The sequence below is a fragment of the Sphaerodactylus townsendi genome, linkage group LG01 (genome assembly GCF_021028975.2).
Source record: "Sphaerodactylus townsendi isolate TG3544 linkage group LG01, MPM_Stown_v2.3, whole genome shotgun sequence".
NCBI classification, from domain to species: domain Eukaryota; kingdom Metazoa; phylum Chordata; class Lepidosauria; order Squamata; family Sphaerodactylidae; genus Sphaerodactylus; species Sphaerodactylus townsendi.
In genome coordinates, this window is record NC_059425.1 from 64,794,142 (window position 1) to 64,817,679 (window position 23,538).

At 44.0% G+C, this 23,538-nt stretch overlaps 2 protein-coding genes across 9 annotated transcripts in view; one reads left to right on the forward strand and one right to left on the reverse strand.

Moving 5' to 3' along the window:
- The window catches only part of COQ8A (coenzyme Q8A), a 70,232-nt gene extending 61,754 nt beyond the window's left edge, over positions 1–8,478 (forward strand). For both annotated transcript variants that reach the window (XM_048508404.1, XM_048508489.1), the window contains exon 15: positions 7,209–8,478. In XM_048508404.1, the coding sequence (XP_048364361.1) occupies positions 7,209–7,487 (279 nt within the window). In that variant the 3' untranslated portion in view covers positions 7,488–8,478. The remainder of the gene's footprint in view (positions 1–7,208) is intronic.
- A 3,833-nt stretch (positions 8,479–12,311) lies between these two features.
- The window catches only part of CDC42BPA (CDC42 binding protein kinase alpha), a 201,204-nt gene continuing 189,977 nt past the window's right edge, over positions 12,312–23,538 (reverse strand). For all 7 annotated transcript variants that reach the window (XM_048508656.1, XM_048509047.1, XM_048508957.1 and 4 more), the window contains 3 exons: positions 19,173–19,290; positions 17,947–18,104; positions 12,312–16,400 (listed from right to left, as the gene is read on the reverse strand). In XM_048508656.1, the coding sequence (XP_048364613.1) occupies positions 16,269–16,400; positions 17,947–18,104; positions 19,173–19,290 (408 nt within the window). In that variant the 3' untranslated portion in view covers positions 12,312–16,268. The remainder of the gene's footprint in view (positions 16,401–17,946; positions 18,105–19,172; positions 19,291–23,538) is intronic.

Consider the following 23,538-nt stretch of genomic DNA (forward strand, 5'->3'; position numbering starts at 1 on the left):
CCAGGGAGGGATTCGGCCGCTCCGCTGCGGAGGGGACCAGATCGAGCAGGGCAAAAACCATCGCCTTCACGGAGGCTCCAGCAGAGGACCTCCGTAAGAAGAAGAAAGCAGCCGGCAAGGACGGGACCGCGCCCGCGCGGACCTGCAACAGTTGGGAGCTTGGCGCCTTCCGAGGGCGCAGCCGTTAGCGGCGGCTCCGACACCGGTTCCTCCTACCCCATGCGGGATTCGGAGTCCCCGGTGCTCCCCCCCGGCCAAGAAGAAGCAGAAGCCCCAGTCCATGCAACCACCTCATCGACAAGGCAAGAGCCGGGGCCCCAGGGGGAGGGGGCGAAGTCCACAGGCCCCAGTTCTCAGCCAGCAACCGCGGCAACAGCAGTCCATGACCTGGCACAACGCGCCGCCAGAAGAGTTCGCAGCTTTTTGGCGAACAAATAGACAAGGCCCTGGAGGCAAGGGAGAGGCGCGCCGGGGCGGCGCAGGCAGGCCGCAGTAAAACGGCAGCCACGACCAGCCAAAGAGAGGCGGAGGGAAGGCGCCAGTACAGGGAATCCCATTGAGTTCCCGGAGGAGGAGGAGAACTCCTCCGAGGACGGCTAGGGACAGGGGAGGAAAGGTTCTCTGACGCGAGAGGAAACAGCCATAGAGGCTACAGAGCAGTCCCCGAAATTCTTTAAATTAGAGGACCTCCAACTACTGATCACGAAGTCCATATCAGCTTTGGACCTGCAAGATCAGGAGGGGGCAGAAGACCCCCCAGCAGACCCTGACTCTGACATTGTTCCAGCAAAGCCCATTAAGGGCTTCCCAAAAGGCAAACTAGACTACTTCCCTCCAGACCAGGAAGGGGCAAAGTTTTTTCCGTTCCCGGAATACTTTGTGGGGCGCATTAGAAGAGAATGGCTTAAACCAGCAGCACACAAAACGCTCCCACCGTGCGTGAAAAAGACATACCTGGTCCCTCCCCAATTCCATACAATGTTACAGGCACCAGCCATAGACGAGCCGGTGGCAGCTCTCCACTCAGGGGACCTGGTCGTCAAGGAAGGAGAGGGAAATATTAGAGATTCGCTAGATAGAAGGTCGGAGGCAGCCCTCCGAAAGGCACACGAGTGGATGGCCGCAGCCATTAAGGCCCTCATTCCGGCCTCCACGGTCTCCAGAGCCAGCATGGCGTGGCTCAAGAGGATCCTGGAAAGGATCCCTGCTATGGACTCTGCCACCAGAGAGGGAGTGGAGCGAGTGCTCCTGGCTTCTGCCTTCATAGCGGATGCCACGCTGGATGCCATCGCTCTTATAGCCAGGGCCATGGCGTCCACCATGATCGCCAGGCGAAACGCATGGCTCCGCCTCTGGCAAGCGGATGCTCGGTCAAAACGTGGTGGCGGCTCTACTCCTATTTTGGAGAGGCTTTATTTGGCAAACATCTAGACCGGGTACTAGTCGAAACTAAGGACAAAAAAGAAGGCAATGCCCAAATCGGTGAGACAGGAGAAAAGCAACACCAACTCCAGAACCACGTTTGGCTTCCAACAGAGTGCTCCCCAGATACTCCGAGAGTCCTCAAAACCAAGCTGGCAGCAGCAGTAAGCGCCAACAGAGCTCCTTTCGAACAAAAAACTTCCAAAAAACAACATAACAAACAGGGAAAACCATTCAAGCCAGACTTCAAAAATAATGACTACCTAGACCCCAATCGGGGGACGCCTATCCAGGTGCAAGTCAGCCGGGCAGGGCCCCAGAGATAGACAGGTGGGCCCGGGAGGTAGTTCAAGAAGGCTATGTGATAGAGTTCGCAAAGTTTCCAAAACCACAGTTCATACCATCTCCGTTGGCGCCACGGCCGGCCAAGGCCCTCCTAACCCTCCAGGCAGTGGATCACCTTGTAAACATCCAGGCAATAGAGCCAGTGCCACTGCAGGAGAGGTTCTTAGGCACATATTCACACTTTTTTACAGTCCCCAAACTAAATGGGGACTGCAGAGCAGTGCTGAATCTAAGGACAGTCAACAAATCAATTCGATTGCCGAGGTTCCGTATGGAAACTCTCCGAACTATATCTGCGGCCCTGCAGCACAACGAATTCTTGACCTCCCTAGACCTACGGGAAGCGTACTTGCACATCCCGATCCACCAGGCCCATCGAAAGTTCCTGAGATTTGCGGTGGGCCTGCAACACTTCCAATACAAAGCGCTCCCATTTGGACTGGCCACGGCCCCCAGAACGTTCTCAAAGATACTAATGGCCCGATAATTCGTCTGAGAGAGGAGGGAATCCACATCCATCCCTACTTAGACGACCTGTTAATCAGGTCCAGCTCCAGGCAACAAGGCGTAATCGATGTCACCAGAGTGCAGAACACACTGCAAGCGCACGGGTTCATGGTCAACCTCGAAAAGAGCTCAATCGAACCAAACAGAAGGATCGAGCACCTGGGAGCCATCCTGGACACGGCAAAGGACTCACTGTTCATTCCCGAAGAAAAGATCCAGAGAATCCAGCAAGCAACCTCAGCCTTGTTAACCGCCAGGCAACCGTCGCTGCTCAAGGCAGCCAGCCTCCTGGGACTTTTCATATCAGTGATGGACCTGAACCAGTGGGCCCGATTCCACGCCAGGCCACTGCAACACCTCCTGCGCAGATTTCAATGGGACATAATCCAAAAGCGGGACAAAAATATCGTCATCCCGAACTCAGTCCGCAACAGTCTCCGATGGTGGCTAATCAAGAGGAACCTACAGAAGGGCAAGCTACCTACACGGGGAGCGTCCCAGGTCTTCACAGATGCCAGCCTGCAGGGATGGGGAGCCACCCTCGGCCAAAAATACGTACAGGGAAGATGGGAGGAAAAAGAGACAAAACTCGCCATCAACATACTGGAAACCAGAGCCATAGCTCTGGCCTTAAGACACTTCCAAAAGGATCTACAACGACAACACGTCATTATCAGGACCGACAACGTGACGGCCAAAATGTATGTCAACAACCAGGGGGGCTCAAGGTCCCCGAGGTTGCATCAAGAAGCGGAAAAGATCTTGTCCTGGGCAGAGGAAAACCTTCTGTCGCTGGAAGCGCAACACATCAAGGGAAAGCTAAACAACCAAGCAGACTGGTTGAGCAGACAGCAGATACAAGAAGGAGAATGGCAGCTGAACCCACGAGTATTCCGCCTGATCTGCAAAACCTTCGGAACTCCTGAAGTGGACCTCCTAGCCTCGCCGGAGAATGCCCAGACAGCCAGTTTCTTTTCGAGGTTCTTCCAGCCGACGGCTGAGGAAACAGATGCGATGACGGTGAAGTGGCCGCCGGGCCTGCTATACGCATTCCCACCATTCCCATTAATCCCACGCCTCCTGAGGAAGATCATCTTGGAGCAGGCAACAGTCATCCTGGTGGCTCCAAGATGGCCACGGAGGCCATGGTTTTCCACCATCCAGGGGCTAGCCAGCGGACAGCCTCTGACACTACCAACAGCCCCAGACTTGCTAATACAAGGTCCGCTATTTCACCCCGATCCAACGTGACTTTGCTTGACCGCGTGGCGTGTGAAAGGAAAAGACTAGTGCAAAAAGGCTACTCCGAAAGGGTCACCAACACCATCATGGGCGCACGGAAGAAATCCACTATTAACATTTACAATGCCTCGTGGAGAACCTTCGCCCGCTGGGCCGAAATCAGAGACATAGACCCGGAGAAACCGGCAATCAAAGACATCCTAGAGTTCCTACAGAAAGGATTTGATCTGGGCCTGCGGCGCCACGTTGAGATCGCAACTGGCAGCACTTTCCACGGTGTGCGCTACCTATCAAGGGCAACACCATTGCCAAACACCCTGACGTGAGGCGGTTCCTTAGAGGAGTGTCTCTCAAGCAACCTCCGGTAATTCACAGGTTCCCCACCTGGCGATTACATGCAGTCTTGGTCGCACTAACGAAGCCACCTTTCGAACCCATTCAATCGATACCGCTGCGCTGGGTGAGAATGAAAACTCTGTTCCTACTGGCCATCACATCAGCCAGACGCGTATCGGAACTGCAAGCTCTGTCGTCCAACAGAAAATTCTGTATTTTCCACTCAGACAGGGTGACTCTTAGACTGGACCCGACGTTCAGCCCAAAAATTCATTCGACATTTCATTTAAAACAGGAAATATCAGTCCCGTCATTTCTGCCTAACCCAAACCATCCCAAGGAGAAGCTCTGGCACACCCTGGATGTGCGGCGGGCACTCAAAGCCTTTCTGATCAGATCAGAGCCCCTTAGGAAAACAGAAGCGCTGTTCTTCAATGTAAGCCCTCCCAACGTGGGCTTACCTATGTCAAAAGCAGCCATCAGCACCACGCTCAAGGCTACGATTATTGAGGCATACAAAGCTCAATCACTACCCATTCCGTCAGGGGTGACAGCCCATTCCATTAGGAGCGCGGCCGCCAACGCGGCCTTCCGAAATTACGCGACAGTGGAGGAGATCTGCAAAGCCGCCACCTGGTCGTCAATCTCATCATTCGTAAGACATTATAAGCTAAACTCCATGACCGCCTCCGAAGTAGCTTTCGGAAGAAGAGTATTGGAGAACATCATTGGGGACTGATGCCTCCCACCCTAGTTTTGGGGACACTGCTCGGGGAGGTCCCTATCAAGATATCCCCCGCCTCCAGTAGAAGGGTCCATTGAATACTTACTGTGAAGGGCCTTTCTACTGGACGGCAGGGGGATATCTTGGCCCTCCCTGGGGGGCTATCAGTCCCCAATGTTAATGCTCCAGTTTAGGTCAGGTTACCGGGGAGCAACTGTTAGTTTATTGTTGATCTGTTTGATGTTCTTGTTTGTCTTCCTGTGGTCCCTGTCATGTGACTGCTTGGCCAAAAAATGGATACTGAGGCTAGAAGGAGTCGTGACCTCACAGGAAGAAGGCGTTACTTCGTTAATTAGTTCCTGCCTCCTTGCAATTGGTGAAGAAGACACCCTATCAAGATATCCCCCTGCCGTCCAGTAGAAAGGCCCTTCACAGTAAGTATTCAATGGACCCTTCTCCAAGAGTGATTTTAAAATTACCAGTTAGTATTCCAGTTGAACTATTTGTAATAGGTGCAAAAAGCTAAGTCTTCCAATGTAGGAATGGTGGAGCACTGACTGTAGCCAACCCTGTGTCATGGGGCCAGTGGCCATGCCCTGCTAAGAAACCTGACTTCAGTGCAGTTAGTTCATTGTTGTTCCTCCAAGGAGCACAGGCCAGCACAGGCAGCTCTCCTTTTCATATTGATGTTTGTTCCACACTCCTGTGAGCTAGACTAGGCTGTGAGAGTGTGACCAGCCAACTCACAGGCATCCCTGAAGCTTCATGGTAGAATGGGGTCTTTGAACCTGGGCCTCACAGATCCTAGTCACTCCACCATAAATACTCTCAGGTCTTCCCCCACCCACCCCATAGTGGTCTCAAGAGGAGCTCTCTCCCTTGATGACAACTCAGGGACAGATCCAGTATTGTTTGTAATGTGATGTGCTGGCATTGTGCAGAATTTATAAGGGCCATTTGGTACAGGCTGCATCGTGAACTGACATTTTGTGACTCCTCCCCCATCACAGTTTTATGAATGGCAACTTTGTTTTTTGGTGTACAAGTGGGAACCTGCAGTAAACCTGCAGAGAGGATTCATCCTTTCCCCCTTTTGTTTCTTTCCCTCCTATTTCTTTCCCTCTTCTTACTCCCATTTTCTGTTCTCCTCCTTCTCTTTGTCCTCTTTGCCCTCACCTCTTTCTTCCCTTCTCCATCAGTCTGGCCCTCCTCTTCTCTGGCAACCTTCTCCCTCTCTGTTTCTTCTGAAGAACCCTCCCCATCCAGCACTGCTTCTCTTCACAGACTGGTTGGTTAAAACCCCAAGGGAAAGGGTTTAAAGCAGTGACGGCGAACCTTCTCGAGACCGAGTGCCCAAACTGCAACCCAAAACCCACTTATTTATCACCAAGTGCCCACACGGCAGTTTAACCTGAATACTGAGGTTTTAGTTTAGAAAAAATGGTTGGCTCCGAGGCGTGCGTTACTCGGGAGTAAGCTTGGTGGTAGTCGGTGGCTTTGCTTTGAAGCAATCGTGCAACTCTTCCAATGGGTGAATCACGACCCTAGGAGGGTTTACTCAGAAGCAAGCCCCTTTGCCAGCAACCGAGCTTACTCCCAGGTAAAGGATTGCGCTTTAGTTCTTCGCATGAAAATCAGTGGGGTTTAACAGCGCTTAACAGGGTGACCTACACTGCCTCCCCAAAACTAGGTCTTAGGTTTAATGCTAATAATCGAGCCCAGCGGCCCAGGCCAGCCTAGATGTGTGTGTGTGGGGGGCGATTCCCCCCCCCACATGATGAACTCTGTGAGTGCCCACAGAGAGGGCTCTGAGTGCCACCTCTGGCACCCGTGCCATAGGTTCGCCATCACTGGTTTAAAGGAACAGCTGAGCTGGCCCCTACAGAGGCTCTCCCCCCCCATTCTGTTTCTGCTGTCACCTTCTGTCCTTTAAAAACTTTCCAATGGGCCAGACTGAGGGGAAAAGCAGTGCTGGAGATGGGCAAGTGGGAGTAGAGACCCCTCCCCCCCAAGTACTGCTTCTCCTCACAGTCTGGCCAGTTAGAAGCCAACGGGAATGTTTTTAAAAGGGGCGGCTGAGCTGGTTCCTTCCCACCCAGCCTGTGCAGCAGGCTTTTAAACCCTTTTAAACCTTTCCTGTGCGCTTCTGATCGGCCAGACTGGAGAGCAGCAGTGCTGCAGGTGGGGGCGGGGGAGGATTTATCTCAATAACAGCATCTTCAGTGCTGCTTTTCTCTATCCTCTTCTCCTCCCTCACTGTTTTAGGATTTTCCAATCCCCCCCTCCCCCACAACTTTTTAGAGGGTTAAGATTTTTCTGCAACCTTGGGGGATTCCCCAAGTTTGGAGCAAAAATCTCTTTCTTCCCTCATTGGCTCAATCAGTGGATACAGGTATCTGCAGCTGAGCCCCCATGTGGCTTCTTAGATATATAGATGTCACAAGTCCACTTACTACTGTTCTAGAGCTTGCAAGGAACAAAGTGCCAGGTAGGAAAATTCTTAGCTGTAGGGGCAAATGGCTAAATGCTGCTGATTGGCTGCTGCTGTTCATGAACATTGCTTTGTAACCTCAGTTTCCTTTCAGTCAGACCAGTGGATCAGTCTCACTCTTCTTGTTTTTCCTTCACTCAGGCCATGGAAGATGCCCACTTGGATGCTGTCCTCATCCTGGGAGAAGCTTTTGCATCCAGTGAACCTTTTGACTTTGGCTCGCAGAGCACAACTGAGAAGATTCATGGCTTAATCCCAGTCATGCTGAAGCACAGGTTGATCCCTCCACCAGAAGAGACCTACTCTCTCCACCGGAAAATGGGTGGTTCCTTTCTCATATGTTCCAAACTGAAAGCCAAAATTCCATGCAAGGACATGTTTCAGCAGGCCTACAGTAATTATTGGAATAGGAGGGCCTGAAAGGAACAGTAACACAGAATAACTTCCAATTGTCCTCTTGTTTTTTAATGGCCAATCATCCACAGTGCAATTTCTTCTCTGTTATAACTTCAGAATCTCCTTAACAGTGCAATAGCCTGCCTATGGGAAGCAGAATTTCCTGATTAAGAGACAATGTTATCCTTTTGTCGGGCATATCTCCTACACTTTATATTCTTACCAGGTTATCTGTGCAGCTTCTATTTTACCGGTAATTGTAGTTTATTTAGTGTAGGGACTGTGGGGAAGGATAGGCAGCTGTGTTTTTCATTCTCCTTGGTATCCACTATCTTTCTTATTTCATACCTTTATCAAATGGATTTTTAAGATGTGGAATAGAGGAAAGAACCAACATTTGGCAATGAAGTCCACTTTCAATTCTCTGAATGTTTGTGGGGGTTTTCTTTTCTGTTCCGCTAAGGGGGAATACTAGTGGTTTCACATTAAAGTATAGTCTGCCAGCATTAACTCAAAGAAAACCCAATTTTTATGATGTTCGGGAGTCTAAGTGTGGGATCTTGCAGATGGAGCAGTGTATGATTGTGTACATAAGTGATTTTATTCCTTTAGTTTTCAGAGCAGTGCCAAGGAAAGGGAAGGTTTAAAACAGCTGGATACGCAAGTGGGACAGTGGAGTATTTACAACATCTGAGGGTGAAATTCAGTAGCCAGATTCTGTGCTGAATCCATAAACAGGAGAATTAGAGAAACAAACTTGAACTGTGGCTTTTGTAGAAACTCAGCATTGAAGCTACACTTTTTCCATACCTGCGTCTTTATAATGCAGTTTTTGATGTGCTTCTCATAGCATCATTTAAGGTGTTTAAAGTTTTCATTGAAAAGCATAACACATGTTTAATAGCTGAACGCACAACTTTAAGCAGCTGGAGGCAAGCTGGCAGGGTTTTTTGTACAATAGTAGTAGCTGTACAACTTCCAACTGGTTTCCAATAAAGAAGTGCTTGTACAGATAGCTGCTTGGCTGTTGTTCACTGATTTGTTCTGTTCACTGGACCCTATTCCTCAAATGATGTCTCATTACTTTGTTTCTGTCTGCCTGATTATTGAACACACCCTTACATAGGATTTTACCTGTCTCCACTTTGTGTGGGAGACCAAGGCATATAGTATGGGGCATCTGATAGTTTGGAACAGCCCACACTGACTGCCACCCTGTATATAAATGTCCATTGACATCAACAGACACAAATGCACTTAACAGTGTTAGGTTGTATTCTGGTGGTGCTAATTTTCCTGATATGTTTGTACTATTGCTGGCTATTCTATCAATAAAGAAATTGAATTTCATAGCAAGACATTGCTATGGTAAATACAAAGCCTCTTAAGAGGCGGTGATAAGATGAGTAAGAACACATTTCCAAGGTAAATAAAATAATAAAGTGGTTGTGAAGGCTAAGATATGGTTTTGTTCAGTCATCCCCTCATTTCAACAGATCTCTTGAGAAACCTGCTACACTAAAGCCCTACTATCTCATCAACAGCACAGCTGGTCTGCCTCCATCGGCATGGGGCTAGAGTAGTCAATGACTGGGAATATCATTCTAACTGTGCATTGCAAGGAGACTCTTGAGATAATGACTGAGGAACCCTCTAGTTTAGTACCGACTTGAATGGTAGGTCTAGTTCATAATATAGTAAGTATTGTATGCAGGCCTGTATTTGTGTAGGTTAAAAATCTGCCTAAACCATGTGGCAAGCTGCTCCATCAACTGCATTACTACATAGTTCCATACATGATTGCATGATAAACTGCCTCATAGTTGGTTTGCTGCCTTTAAGAAGTCACTTGCTACTTCCTTGGATTTTTTAGTGCCAAGATAGCTGGGGGACAGGAAGTCTACCTACCTGAGACTGTTCAAGTAGCTTCTAAGGAACATCTTTTTCAGTGTTTAGGTGGCGGAACTCAACTTTTCCCTCCGGCTGTCCTTTTGTTGTTTTGTTTGTTGGAACAGAACATGATGGGAAAAATTGCCAAAACCTTTACTGACATTTTCAATTCTTCAGCCATACGGCAGAAGCACAGATTGGTTCCTGTTACCAGAGGTGAAATGAGACTGAACTTTTGAGAAGACTTTATGTGGAAATGCTGCCTGATATTTCAATAATGTATCATTGTGAGTGTAACTGTATACTTATCACCTATTGGGCACAGTGATCCTTTACTTTGATAAAAGTTGCTTCTCGTTTGACTTTAACACTGATACTTAACATTGTTATCAGCATATCAAACTCTAAAGGAGTTGGGTTTTTTTGGAAATTCCTGAGATTTCAGAATGCAGTCATCTAGATGTTTGCAGGAAGGATGGTTTAAGCACAAGCAGTATAAAAAGCTGACAAGGGGATTGTTGAACTTCAGACCCTTAGAACAGTATCTGGATTCTCTGCCTATAGTCAAACTGATGCAAATTTCAGAACATTATAATGTACTCCATGTTTTATATCATGTGAGAACAGTTTTGCCACAACTTAATATGGAAATCAGGTGCAACCAGTTCTCACTAAATTGGAAAAATAAGCTTGAAATGTGACCTTGAAAGCAAATTAGAAAAAAACCCCAAACATTTTAATTATCTTGTTTTTCAAAGCCAGAACTTTCAGTGCTTGTTACCATATTTAACTGTAAATTAGTATAGCAAGTCTAGGGCCATACATGGTCCCAGGAATTGTGTCAACTCAGCTACCATCAAGGCAAATTTGAAATGGTGTGTTTTGTGATGGAAATAAACTTCCTGGAAAGCCATTGGATTGAGTCCTGTATGCCGTAAGAGTCTGGTAAGCCTGGAAGTTGAACATTCCCATGCAGGCCCCTGAGACTTCCTCCCTTGTGCCAGGGAGGGGCTGCAGTAAGAAGGGAGGACAGGGTCCCTCTGTGTGTGGCCTATGGCCAAGGGAGCAGCCTGTCCTCCAGCATTGGCTTCATGGAGGGGTCACACGGCCAATGGGGGACTGATCCACTTCTATGAGCACAAATTGCTCGCTATTCATAGCATCCAACCCCAACTAAAAAAGAAATTGTGGCAGATGAAATTCTCTGATTACAAAGGTGATTTGTAGCAATTCCTATCTTTGGATCATGGAACATTAACAAGTATTAATAGTTGTACTGGAAGAGATGATAGTGGCGCTAATTCCCCCTAGTCCTCATTATTTAATTACAAGCATTTCCTTGGTGATTGTGATGGTAAGTGCTTCAGGTATGTGCTAAATCTGATCAGGGACCCACATGGACACAAGTGGCCTACATCAACCTATTCCCTACCAAGGTAGGCTATCACATTGCCTGGGTACTCCACAGTATTTTCTGCAGCACTTCCAGCAACTGGCACTAAGTATGGGAAGCCCCTTCATCGGGCTTTTTGCCTTTGGTAAGTGCTGGGCCGCTGTGAACGCCTATTGGCCAAATAGTTGGTTTGCGGGGTTTTAGCTCTGCCCGCTCACCTATAGTACAAGTACCAAACCTCACGTTTCCCCAGTAATAAGATTTACATTGCTCCTCCCTCAAGCTCACTGAGCGAGCGTGGGCAATGGGTACAATAGCAGGAATAGCTGAGCTCCTTGGAGACAGTGGAAAATGTCATAAGAATAAAGTTCTTGACAGGCATGCCTGAAAATATTTTTAAAACTGTTCATGGGCAAATATAGATGTAATACCTTAGCTGCTCTAAAACATATCGTGCAGGCTTTTTTCTCAGGAAGTTTGTAGAATTCCCATTTGCAGATATCTACAGATTTTCTAAACCAGCCTTAACTCTTCATGTTGAGCAATAATATTCAAGAACAGGTCAGCTGGTGACTTATATGGAGTGTGAAACCACCCTCATGAAGTCTCAAAGCCAAGTCTCTTACCACTTAGTAATCTATTGCCTGGTGAATTTGGGCAGAGGAACACTGAAGGTGTGTGCCATCAAGTCACAGCTGACTTATGACGGGGTTTTCAGGGAAAGAGATGTTCAGCAGTGGTTTGCCAGTGCCTGCCTTTGCAAGGGCAGAGTTCTGAGAGAACTGTGACTGTCCCAAGTTCATCTTCATGTGGAAGACAGGGGAATTGAACCCAATTCTTCAGATTAGAGTCTGTCACTGCTCTTAATCACCACACCTGGTTCTCACACTGGAGGTACTAGATACAAATACTTCCTAGGCAATATTAAACTAACATCTCAACAGCTAAAATATCAGAACAGGCTATTTTGCCATGGGAGCAATATCCACGCAAAGTTCATCCTGGGGCAGAATTAGAACTGCCTCAGGGGAAGAGTATCAGACTTGTTAATATGGACCAACTGATGTTACATCCTCTTGACTAAAAATCACAGTTTAGAAGCCTTTGATAATAAGCTGATGTGCTGCCCCATTACAGCTATGAAATTTTCTAGTACCGGTAGGACAAGTATACACTGAATGTGAAGCTCTTAGTTTTTCTGAGATGGGTGACATCACGTATTTTCAAAGATAGTTACTTGAACTTTCTGCTGTTTGGATCGCGGCACAAACATCTTTTATAATTTATTTCTTGTACCTCTAATATCCCATCTGACCTCTGCATTAGCAGCTTGTTTCTGAATTGCTTACGTTGCGCCTTGGGTAGCAGTATAGCTGCACGGGGGGGGGGGGGGACCGTGGGAAGCACACCACTGGATGTGGTGAAAGAGCCCTGCCCACGCCATTGTCAGTCAGGCTCTTCTGAAGAAAGGAGAGATGCTTGCTGCAGCTGAGTTTATATGACTACTCCATCAGCTCCCCACACACCTCCCCAGTATACAGAGGGGGCAAAAAAAGACAAACCAGTTTTATTTCTAATAGTTCCCTGTTTTATTGCAATACATCAAAGTAGGTTAATATTAAGTGTTACCAACAAAATATTGGTGACTGGTCATTTATCACAGCATTGACTGAGCCACCTTAAATATTTCTGTGCAAAAGAATCTACATCATTGTTTGGAGCAGAGAGTCTCTTACGATGTCCTCTATACCATTGAGGGTATAAACCAAAAAGAAGAGTGAGAAGAGGCAAAAAGCAGTATCTGTCCCCCACACGCACACTTGTCAGCTTTTATACTCTAAAAAACAACAAAAAAGTGATTACATCTAGCCCATGCAAAACTGTACAACAATATTACAATGAAAAAAATCCCTAAAAATATCTTTTTAAAAAATAAATGATATGAAATTGTCTTACATAAAAAGGCAGGAATAATTGCTGTGAAATATCAACACTGGTTTTTGGTTGTGGATTGCTTCCTCATAAGTGAGACAATTTCTTATGATGGATTATTATTTTTTTATATACAGAAGGAAACAGACAAGATGATAAGTTGTGGAACTGCCTTAATGCACATGGTTTGAAAGTTGAAAATCTACAGTATATATCTCGACCCCCCCCCCCCCTCCCCTTAAGCTTGGAGTTAGAAGCCCATAGAATCTGCTTCAGAGAGAGGCTGGTGCCCTTATTAGCCTCCGAGTGGCAAGCCTCATAGCGTTGGCCTGAACAGATGTTATAAGCTCCCCCATGAAGTTCATCCCAAAGGTTCCTGGATAGGGCATCAATGTATGGAACCAAGGTTGAACAGAGGTAATTTTCACACCTGAAGTGAAATTGTCTAAGGCTAAATAAATCCCATCAAGTCAGGTTTTGGATTCCCAATTACTTTCTGACAAACTAGGAAAAAACAAAACTGAGATGCTACTATTTAAAAAAGTTAACTGAAAAAAATACCAAATGTTTCTGCACATTCAAGGGTCTAAACTGCCATCCTGAATCCAGTCAATCACCAAAGTTTGTAAATATCAGAGCAGAAAGTATTTCTGTCTGAGGTGCATCTGTGGTGTCTCTCATGCCCAGAATAATTATTGCATTTCATGTTTATCCTATGAAGATATCCTGCTGCTTTCAAATACCTGAGAGTTTAACACAAATGTCATTGTAATTTTTTTTAAATCAAGACTGCTGTTCTAAAAAAATGCAGGCTATGAACAAAAAAACAGTTAACACACAAATCAAACTTTAGAAGAAACCTGCTAAGTCAGGAGTATAAAAAATGGATAATACACCAGGAATGTGCCTGAAAATAAAGATTAATTATTTGAATAGTTTGTGCATGAGCCAGGAAAAAGACGGATGCCTTCGTCTGAGATTCTTTTAGGACTGAAATTTGATTTAATGGGCCTCGAGAATAAGGTGCCTGAATCAGCCCAAGGGAAATTTATTCATTTAGGCAAAGCATAGCCTGATACTGGGTACACAAGGAGACAGTCAAATTAATCATGATTCAGTGAGATTCTAAAAGTGCTTGGACAATTGCTATCACATACGAATGGAAACTCAACAATACATAGCAGCAAATCCCAACTTTACTAGCAAACCATTTCACAGATATTAAAGCATCCACATCGGATGCAACTAGAAACAAGGGTAGATAACTGACAAGGGATGGCATGTGCCCAAGTACATCCCCAAAGTGCTGTCATCTTTACAAAAGGTGGCACTTTCAACCTGTGAAATGTCCCAACATGGTATAAAATATAATTGTTAGGACAGGGTTCTCTTCCAATCATCTCTACTATAAACAACTCTTTGTTTTGACCAGAAATTTGGGTTCACTTGTTCTTTTCCTTTTTGGAGCACAGATCAGTTGCCAAGGAACTTTGGAAGGCATCCGAGACAATAACTTTTGAGATGGATAATCACATAGACCAACTGTTTAGAGTTTAAATCCTCTCTGGCCTTCAAAAGATGATTAAACCATAGTGACAGGAGGAAAACATCGCGCTGGTGTTACAACTGTAAGCCTGTAGACAAAAGAAGCATTGCAGGGAGGATCAACAGAGGCTAGCAGGGTAAGAACCCTTTGGTACTTAGTGGTGCAGAAGTAGTTGTTATCCATGGATCTTAAGGTGCATCCCTCTGTCCAGCCAGTTTCTGAAAAGCTCACAGAACTGGAAGCTAACTTAGGGTGGGTGACTGGATGCTATAAAATGCCAAAATCCCTTATGGTGACAAAATACAAACAAGAAGTCTTCATAGTCATATTTAACAGCAAAGGCTGGCATCCCTCTCTGCCAGCCACTTTCCCCCAGTATAAAAGAGCTAAATGGTAGTTTGGGATATGACAGCATGAATAGCACTGATATAGTGTTTAGAGGGAACCTGTAAAAATTCCTGTCCTATTAGTTACACTTTTGTTGTTTAGTTGAGCACTAGAAGGGCTTGGAATGATTTGGTGGAACCCATAAAATAGGAGTATCTATGAAACCACTAATCTAAGTTTAAAGTAAAAACTCAAACTCTTAATTAGTTCCATCTTAGTCATGGCATATGATAGCAAGGATCCCAAGGAAAAGAAAAATCACATTCATCTAGTCTCAAAATGCAAACCTCGCTGAAGTAGATAGGGTGGTACTGGGAAATTATCTTGTTCTGGCTATCTATTTGCATGCTATATTCGCCACTGTTTATTTAAACAATTTTAGGTTTCCACTGTTCTCTCAGCCTGCTTTCAGAGAGTGTTCTTCAGTGCCAAGTGCCTCTTGGCTGGATCCAAGCACCAAGTATTTTACAGCATTAACAACATTAAATATCACTGAGCTGGGATTGAAAGGGGGGGGGGGTAGGAAAATGACCACAATGAACATCTTCAGAATAGAAGCTTGTAGCCACCAAACATTCTATCAAGTGACCAGATTAGGAATAGCATTGTTCAGTAGCTGCATGGGGCTGATGTCAATTCGGCAATAAACTGTTGTACAGACAATGTACCAGCTTCATGCTTGTAGACCGTTAAATCATGGGCTTGCTTGTAGAGTGGAGTGGTTTACCTTCCAAAAGAAGGTAGAAGATCGGAGAGATATTGTAAAATGAGGATAATGGCTTCAGTTCATCGAACGAGAAGAAAAAAATCTCAGAACAATTGTGAGAATGGACTCTTCATCCAGCTTCTGCTTAGTGCCATGCTGTATATTCAGAAACCCCCCCCCCATATGTAGATTATTTAGTATGAAAAAGGGAACACAAGTCTTCTTAAATTAAAGGATCTCTTAAACAGGAATCCATCTTCCACTGCATCACAATGTTGCTTGTTCTTTTATTATATACATATGTACTAACTCTTAATTATGTGTATTTAAATTCTGTACTGTAGTAAAATATGTATCATTTTTTTAATCAATAAGGATTTGCTGGCAACAATCAGAATGACATTCAAACAAGAGTGACTGGCTGAAAGCGTGCGTAGGTGAGCCCTTGCAGGACTAATTTTGCTCCTCCAGAGACGGAGGAGTGTTGCTGTGCTACTTTTGCAAAAATAGAATGGGATACTGTGTGGCAAAGCAAAAATCTGATTTTTTTTCCTCTTACAGATTCTGTTTTGGTCTGTCTACACTACTGAGTTTGGCTTGGAGTGGTAGTGTAGTGTTAAATATGCCCATAATAATGGGAACAGTTGTAATCCTATGAAATAAAATCAATACTAATACAAATATACCAATATCTCTTGTATACTAACCCCTCCCCTTTCCCTCCACCAAGGTTTTCTTTCTCTTGTTTGCCACTACTGTCGAATGAAGGGGGAAGGAGTGGTGAGGTTACACTGCTTGTGCAAGAGAAGGCAAATATATTCTCTTCCTCCTTTTTCTCCCCCTCCTATAGTTTGATTCTGGAGGAAAGCTGGGGGTGATGTCAGTGAGAACAAACAGAGAGCCACAGGGACAATAAGCTGCGGAGGTGTCAAATTTGAAGGATGAAGCGGTTCATGTGTCCCAACTGACGTGGTCAGAGCTCTCCAGGGAGAGGCTCTTAGTCTTGTGAGGAGAGATGGGGCTGGGAGGGCTGCTCAAGTTGGAGCTGTTAGATGCTGTTGAATGTCTTGGAGAGTCAGAGTCCTACAGCCCAAAAAAAATACAAACAACACAACAATAAGCAGGAGCAGAAACTCAGCATGAGGGGGAAACAAGAGAGGAACCACACACTTCCAGCACTCCCCACAAACATAAAGTGGCTATACATTCTTTCATCTCTCACTCCTTCCATTTTGTATTAAGGCACACATTTTTCCAGACATCCCAAACACAGTAATTACTGTTTAGAAGTGGAGACTGGGTCCACACTGATCCCAATTCACATGAGATATTTAATAGGTGAATATGACCTCAAGGATCATCTCACACAGACAAAATAGTGTGGACCTTACGCTTCAGGGAGCAAAATGATCAGGTATTTGTGATTCTGGTTGTGGATCTGAGTACAATACAAAAAGCCAGGCAGCAGCTTCCTCTCAAGCACGACCACCACTATGATGCTGACAGGCTTTTCCTTTAGCTTGCCTCCAATGCCATCCCCAATATTTTACAACCCTCATGTAGCCCTTGCCAAATTCCTCAATATAAAATAAATTAAAATTATGAAACATTCAATTCCTTTTTTAGAATATGTTTTCATCACAAAATATATTTTTCCTTATATTGTCGAAGGCTTTCATAGCTAGAATCAATAGGCTGTGTGGTGGGGTTTTTGTTTTTGTTTTGGCTGTGTGGCTGCAATCCGGTAGTTTTTGCAACATGTTGCCTCCCTCTGAAGATGACAACCATAGATGCAGGCAAAACATTAGGAGGAAAAAACTATCTGACCAAAGCCACACAGCAAACTCACCACAGCCTGATATTTTTCCTTGTTCTAAAACAGTGGTTCTCAACCTGGGGGTTGGGACCCCTTTGGGGGTTGAACGACCCTTTCACAGGGGTTGCCTAAGACTCTCTGCATCAGCGTTCTCCATCTGTAAAATGGATAAATGTTAGGGTTGGGGGTTACCACAACATGAGGAACTGTATTAAAGGGTTGCGGCATTAGGAAGGTTGAGAACCACTGTTCTAAAACTTGCATAATACCTATTCTTTCTGTAATCATTTCCACATCCTGCCATTTTCTGAACATATTAGGTTTGATCAGAATAAAGGTGCCATCAGATCAAAGTTAAAAACATGCGTAAATATCCAACATTTTGACATTTAGCAATGCTTATCTCTGGCGGATTCCACTTGGGCCAAAAACAGCAGTGTGAAAATGGTGTAACAGGTTTACACTGTTTTCACACTGTTATTTTTGGCCCATATGGAATCCGCCTCTGACTGGGTTATTTCCACTTACTTAACTCTCTGGTATAACAGTATTTCTCTAGGATGCACTATTGTGACCTCTGATTTATTTAAACCATTCCCAAAATGCCACTCTTTATGGAGTGTTCTATTATATTTAAAGGAAATTGTCTTTCTCTCAATTAAACACTTTCTCCAGTGGATTTTCTTTCCTTTTCTTGAGGTCATGCATTGGGTGCAGCCCATCTATTTGTTTGTCTCACATTTATTCAAGTACAGCTGACAACAGAACCTGGACTCTATGAGGGCTTCTTTCTTTCTTGTCCACTATACCCACCTCTCGCTCATAGTCCCTCACTGGTGCATCACTGCTCTGATCCAAACCACCAGAGGACAAGGAGCCATCTGAAGGGGATGCCATCGGCTGGCGCTTTGCTCCATAACTACCTCCTGAGAATTCCCTCCGCAAAGCACTGCCATTTTGTGCAGACGATCCTAGAACAATACACAGGAATTTAGTCGCATAGCACAGGAGAAGGCACTGAGCTGCATTCTGCTATTTCCTCTAAACCAACATTTGCTGCTCTGCCCTCCTTCACAATCTCATCCTTGCTACTCATTTATCAAGGCCTCTTTTTCCCCATTTCCACTTGTCTTGTTCTTTCAGATGGCCAGCTTTCTAGGTGGGGACTTCTGTGTAGCGAAGAACATCATATTGACTGTTGGCATTAAATATACATTAATAGAATCTCATGTTTACCACTAATAATTCAGTAGTGTGTTTATGGCACTTTTAAAAGAGGTGCAGTTAAAAAGTACATTGGTTGGTGGGTGGGAAAGAGAGAAGGAAACAAGGAAAGCTGACAACAGAGGGCTGCCCAAAGGACAGAAACAGTGTGTGTGCGTGGGGGTGGGGGGTGGGGGTGGGGTCCAGGGGAAGTAAGGTGCTCTCCACAAGTCCTTGCAGACTTTCCGCTGTGCAATGCACAGTGAGTTCACCCTGGCCAGTGCAATGCAAATGGGCACAGCTTGGCTGCTGGGTTGGTACTGAACAACTGAGACAGACTTCGCTTGAGGGAACCCTGCCAAGGAGGAAAAGCTGAAGGAAAAAAGGCCAGATATAAGTAAGTTAGCTGGTAGGTGAGGAGAGGAGGAAGCAGAAAAAGGAAGAGAGGTTGTAGGGACTTTCAGGGGAAGTGGAGTGGAAAATGAGATGCCTCGTGCAAGTCCTTGTAGGTCCCCACTTGTACACTTCTATTTGGAAACCATATCCCAGAAAAGGTGATATATGGGAGTATTAAATATTTATGGGGAACAGGCTGCTTTTAGGTTGCTAAAACTATTCTTATCTTTGAAGACAAACTTGGCCATCCTCAAAACAATCCACAACATTTTGTTGCAGGACCTCAGTTGTAAATAATATTAATAAATGTCTTTTAACTTCAATCCCCAGTATGTACATTCTTAATGCTACCTTACTCCAGCAGAACCAACGTATCTACAAGCACAGATGTCACACCTTTACAATTCCAGTGAAATCCACCTGAGATTAAACTTGCTTACTTGCTGCCAGGCCACTGCTAGCACTCATGGAACGCCCTGGTTCGGTCCGAGATTTTGTAATTGATGGGATGCTGACAGAGCCACTAAACATGGTCCGACTTTCCTGAGGTCGAAGGTTCTGTAAAGAAATGGGGAAGAGGTTTTCATGTGCACATTTAGGTACAGTGGAACCAAGAAAAAAATGTGTGAAATTAAAACCCAATTCTAGGTGTTCGATAAAGAAGCACAGTGCACTGAGCCACAGAACGTGTCATTTGTACAACTTGTCTAGAGATGTTCTGTAAGTTGAGGCAGTCATTAGTCACTGAATCAGGATGTACACATGACCCATTCCAATCTATTTTTTTAAAAAAACTCCTATTCACCCCTAGGAATTGCTATATTAAACACTTGGCTGACCTATTAGTGCAGCATAATTCATTAAATCTTCTTTCCCAAATGTGTGGACCTATTTTCTTCCTTTTTCTGTAAGACACCTTATTTTTAATATATATATATATATATACTGAACACGAAGAGATGAAATACTGAGTTTATTCTCAAATTTCCACTTTCAGGTATTTGGTGGAATAATCGAGACATAAATAATTTAAAATGATAGATGTCAAATTTTATTGAGGTAATAATTTTTTGTATTTTTTTCTTGTCTTTCTATATTTTGTCAGTAATTCAGGATCAAAGGAGAAAACAGTAGATTCTTCAGCTACGCAGACTGTTCTTCCATTGCTTTGAGAAACATTTTCTCATATCCTGGTTTACTGCCACATCATTCCTACTGTGTACTTGATTTAATTTATCCTTTTGCAGTTAGCTGAAATCTCTCTATCAAGACAGTGTACATATAAACTCTGTGTAGGTGATCTTGGGTACAATTTTGTATACAGTGGATGAACTATACAATGGATGCCATTGAATAAAGAAATGATTCTACTCTTATTGGTATAAACAGAAAAACAATGATTAATTCACATTTGGCTTATAATCTTAATGACTGTTTTCTGTATGTCTTATTGGAGAAGTGTGATTGCCACCTGGAACACTATGCTAGTCAATTTCTTTCTCAAGTCAAAGATACACAAATGATCAGCTTTTCTTCAACTTCTTTTGAAAAATGTTATTCTTTCTGATCTGAAGACTCTTATGAGCCCACGAGAACTAAATTTATTTATCCTGATGCCACTAATCATTATTCATATTTCAGTTTCAGTTAAATGCTATTTTGAGCATGCCAGTTGTGAAAACGGGTACTATATTGTATCAGCCACTACAAATCTTTAAACTGAATGGCTAGTTAATGGCTTATCCAGCAAGTAGCAGTTAATTTGATATAGAATAGAATAGAATAGAATAGAATAGAATAGAATAGAATAGAATAGAATAGAATCTTTATTGGCCAAGTGTGATTGGACACACAAGGAATTTGTCTCCGGTGCATATGCTCTCAGTGTACATAAAAGAAAAATACATTTGTCAAGAATCATAAGGTACAGCACTTAATATCATTTAGAAAAACACGTATGCATGGAAGTTATAACAACTGTAATATGTGTAGCTACAGAAAATAAATGAAAATGAAATGAGAACACATAAAATTCCTGTCTAAAAGAAATATACAATGCCTTTACATCTGCACAATGCGTTTTCAGTACACTCTCCTTTCCGCAACTGAATGGCACTACCAGCAAAACTGTTTATAGTAAGAAGGAGAAGTCTGATGATTTTATTCAATATCCAACAAATATTCAACAAAAACATTCTTCCAAGAACAAGATCCCGGGAACAGGATGAAGCAGCAGGGAAGCCAGTTCTCATAGCTCCTATAAAGCCAATGTACAAAATCAATAGTATGCCTTCTGTGACACATGGAGGAGGTACGGACTGTCAACCAGCTTGCAACAACAAGGCACCTACGCAGGGCAACATGCCTTTACATGTAAAGAGATATTTGGTCATTGGCCGTATATAAAGACTTCGTCTCACCCCTCTCTGTCGGAATAATACCGGAACAGGGGCACATACCCAAATATCTTGAATTATTAACCGAACCCCAACAGAGATGGATTATCACAAGGGCCAGATTCAATACTTTCCCATCGGCCATTACAAAGGGTCATTACTTATCCATCCCTCTCCAGGATTGGTTTTGTCCACACTGCAAAAACCAAGTGGAGACTCTTGCTCACATTATTCTTGACTGTCCGAGATATGTGGGCATTAGGAATTTCTCTCCCAGGAATTTCTCTCCCAGGCTCCCTAGACAAATTTGAGAGAGGCTCTGACAGTTCTGTTGTGGAGCTTCTGTTAAACAATACAGATGTCATGCTCTTGGAAAAAGTAGCAAAATTTCTTTTGCAAGTGACAGAACTTTCTAAGTAATGTATACTGCTATATACAGTCTTTCTGTCTGCGTTTTGAATGTACTCTTGATTTGTACTTCATAAATGTCTGGTAACGCTCTATGCCAAATAAAGGTTGTTGTTGAAAAAAAACTTCTTTTTCATGTAGAGAGTAAAGAGATCTTTGGAACACCTGCTTGCAACCCTGTGGCACACTCTTCACTGAGCAGAACTGCGAGCCTTTTGCAGAAGGCAGCTTATTTTGTTTGTAATCCATATGTGAAATATCAAATAGTTGTAAACAATAAAGAAACAATGAATGAGGCAACTGACAATATAGGATATATAAGAATGACACACACACATTTTCATTTACCAGTAGGCTAAGTCCATCTACATTCCATGTATTACCATTAACAAAAAAACCCAACCCCAATGGTTTCATTGCTCCATTTTCTACAAATAAAGTCAAATACACAATAACTGGAACACCTGGCAGCTGAGAATACAAAGAGATGCTAATGATTTAAAAAAAATCCACACCATGCATTAAAAATCTCCACGGCAGTTTAAAATTGTGGTTATAAAATGACAAATAGAACCATAGCTTAATGTTGTGTTATCTCTGTAGAAATATGCAAAAAAAGCTCCGTTTTTTAGCAGACCAAAGAGATCAACACCCAATATGCAGCCAAAGACATTTGTAAAAAAATCCAAACTCAAGCAAAATCTATCCCAGTGGATAGAAGAAATGCCTCTCTTCTGAAAAGTAAATAACTCTAAGAGTTGACTGCAATATCTGGAAAAACTAGCCCGATAGTTTACTGAACAGCCAACAGGTACACATATGCCTTCCTGGAAAACACAGCTGGACTTCCCAGAGGAAAACTAGCACGGCCTACAGTACTAGTTTTGCAGTAAAAATATATTCGCAGCAAAAATAATACGAATTCACTGTAACGGGTAGGAGGATTATCAGAAATATTAGTGGCTGAACACAAATGGTTACAAAACTCAGCTGCTTGCCTGGTTGAAATGATTAAACAGACACTTCCCCATTATGAAAAAGGAATGTTTCTTTTTGAAGATTTGACAAAGATCCTAGTTAAATCATCTCATGTACGAATGAGCAAGGGCACACAATTGCCCACACCATGAAATGGACCCTCTGTTTTCCTATGCCATTCTTTAAGCCAGGAATTTCTTCGCCAAACACGTTAGTGCCACTTGTCTTTCCCTTCCAATCTCTTCTCAAAATACATTTTACCGTGAGCCTTTAGTTGTTTATAAAAATTTATACCCTGCCTCATACTCAAGTCTCTACGCAGCTTACACGGGTTAAAAACAATAGCACACACAATAAAACATCATAAATAAAATACAACAATTAAAATGAGAATTAAAAATAAAATTAAAATAACCCCCACCCTAACTCCCCTGCATCTGTGGGACGGGGGGTGTTTCCCAAGGAGTCTAACCAAATGCCTCGGTGAAGAGGAGGGTCTTCGCAATGCTCCTAAACCCATCAAGGGTAGGCACATGGTTGATCTCAGAGGGGAGACTATTTCAAAGCTTGGGGGCAATCAAGAGACAGTTCTCCCACCTGCTCCCTCCTGCCTGAACCTTGGTAGGCAGAGGTGCCACCAGCAGTGCTTCCCTGGGACCTCAGTGCCTGGGAAGGTACATAGGGCCCAGGCACTCCTTCAGGTAAAACAGGATGAGCATAACACTAGTGAAGAGGTAAAAACCCAAAACAAAAACAACTAGCTGCAAAGCTTAAATCTCTCCCAATATTAGCCAGGCAAAAAAGAACACCACACAGTATTAGTAGCAGGAACACCTGGCTCAGCAGTTCATACCCTTAGATTCATAACTGGTGTACGAGGGACAGAGCGTAGAGGTGGGGGATATGCAGGGTTTACGGAGTCATGGGAGAGGAAATTTTCAGCAGAATTAACAGTCATGTGATAGATGTGCTCAAAGTTGCTTGGAGAAGAGATGAGACAGGATTGATGAGGAGGGGATGGACT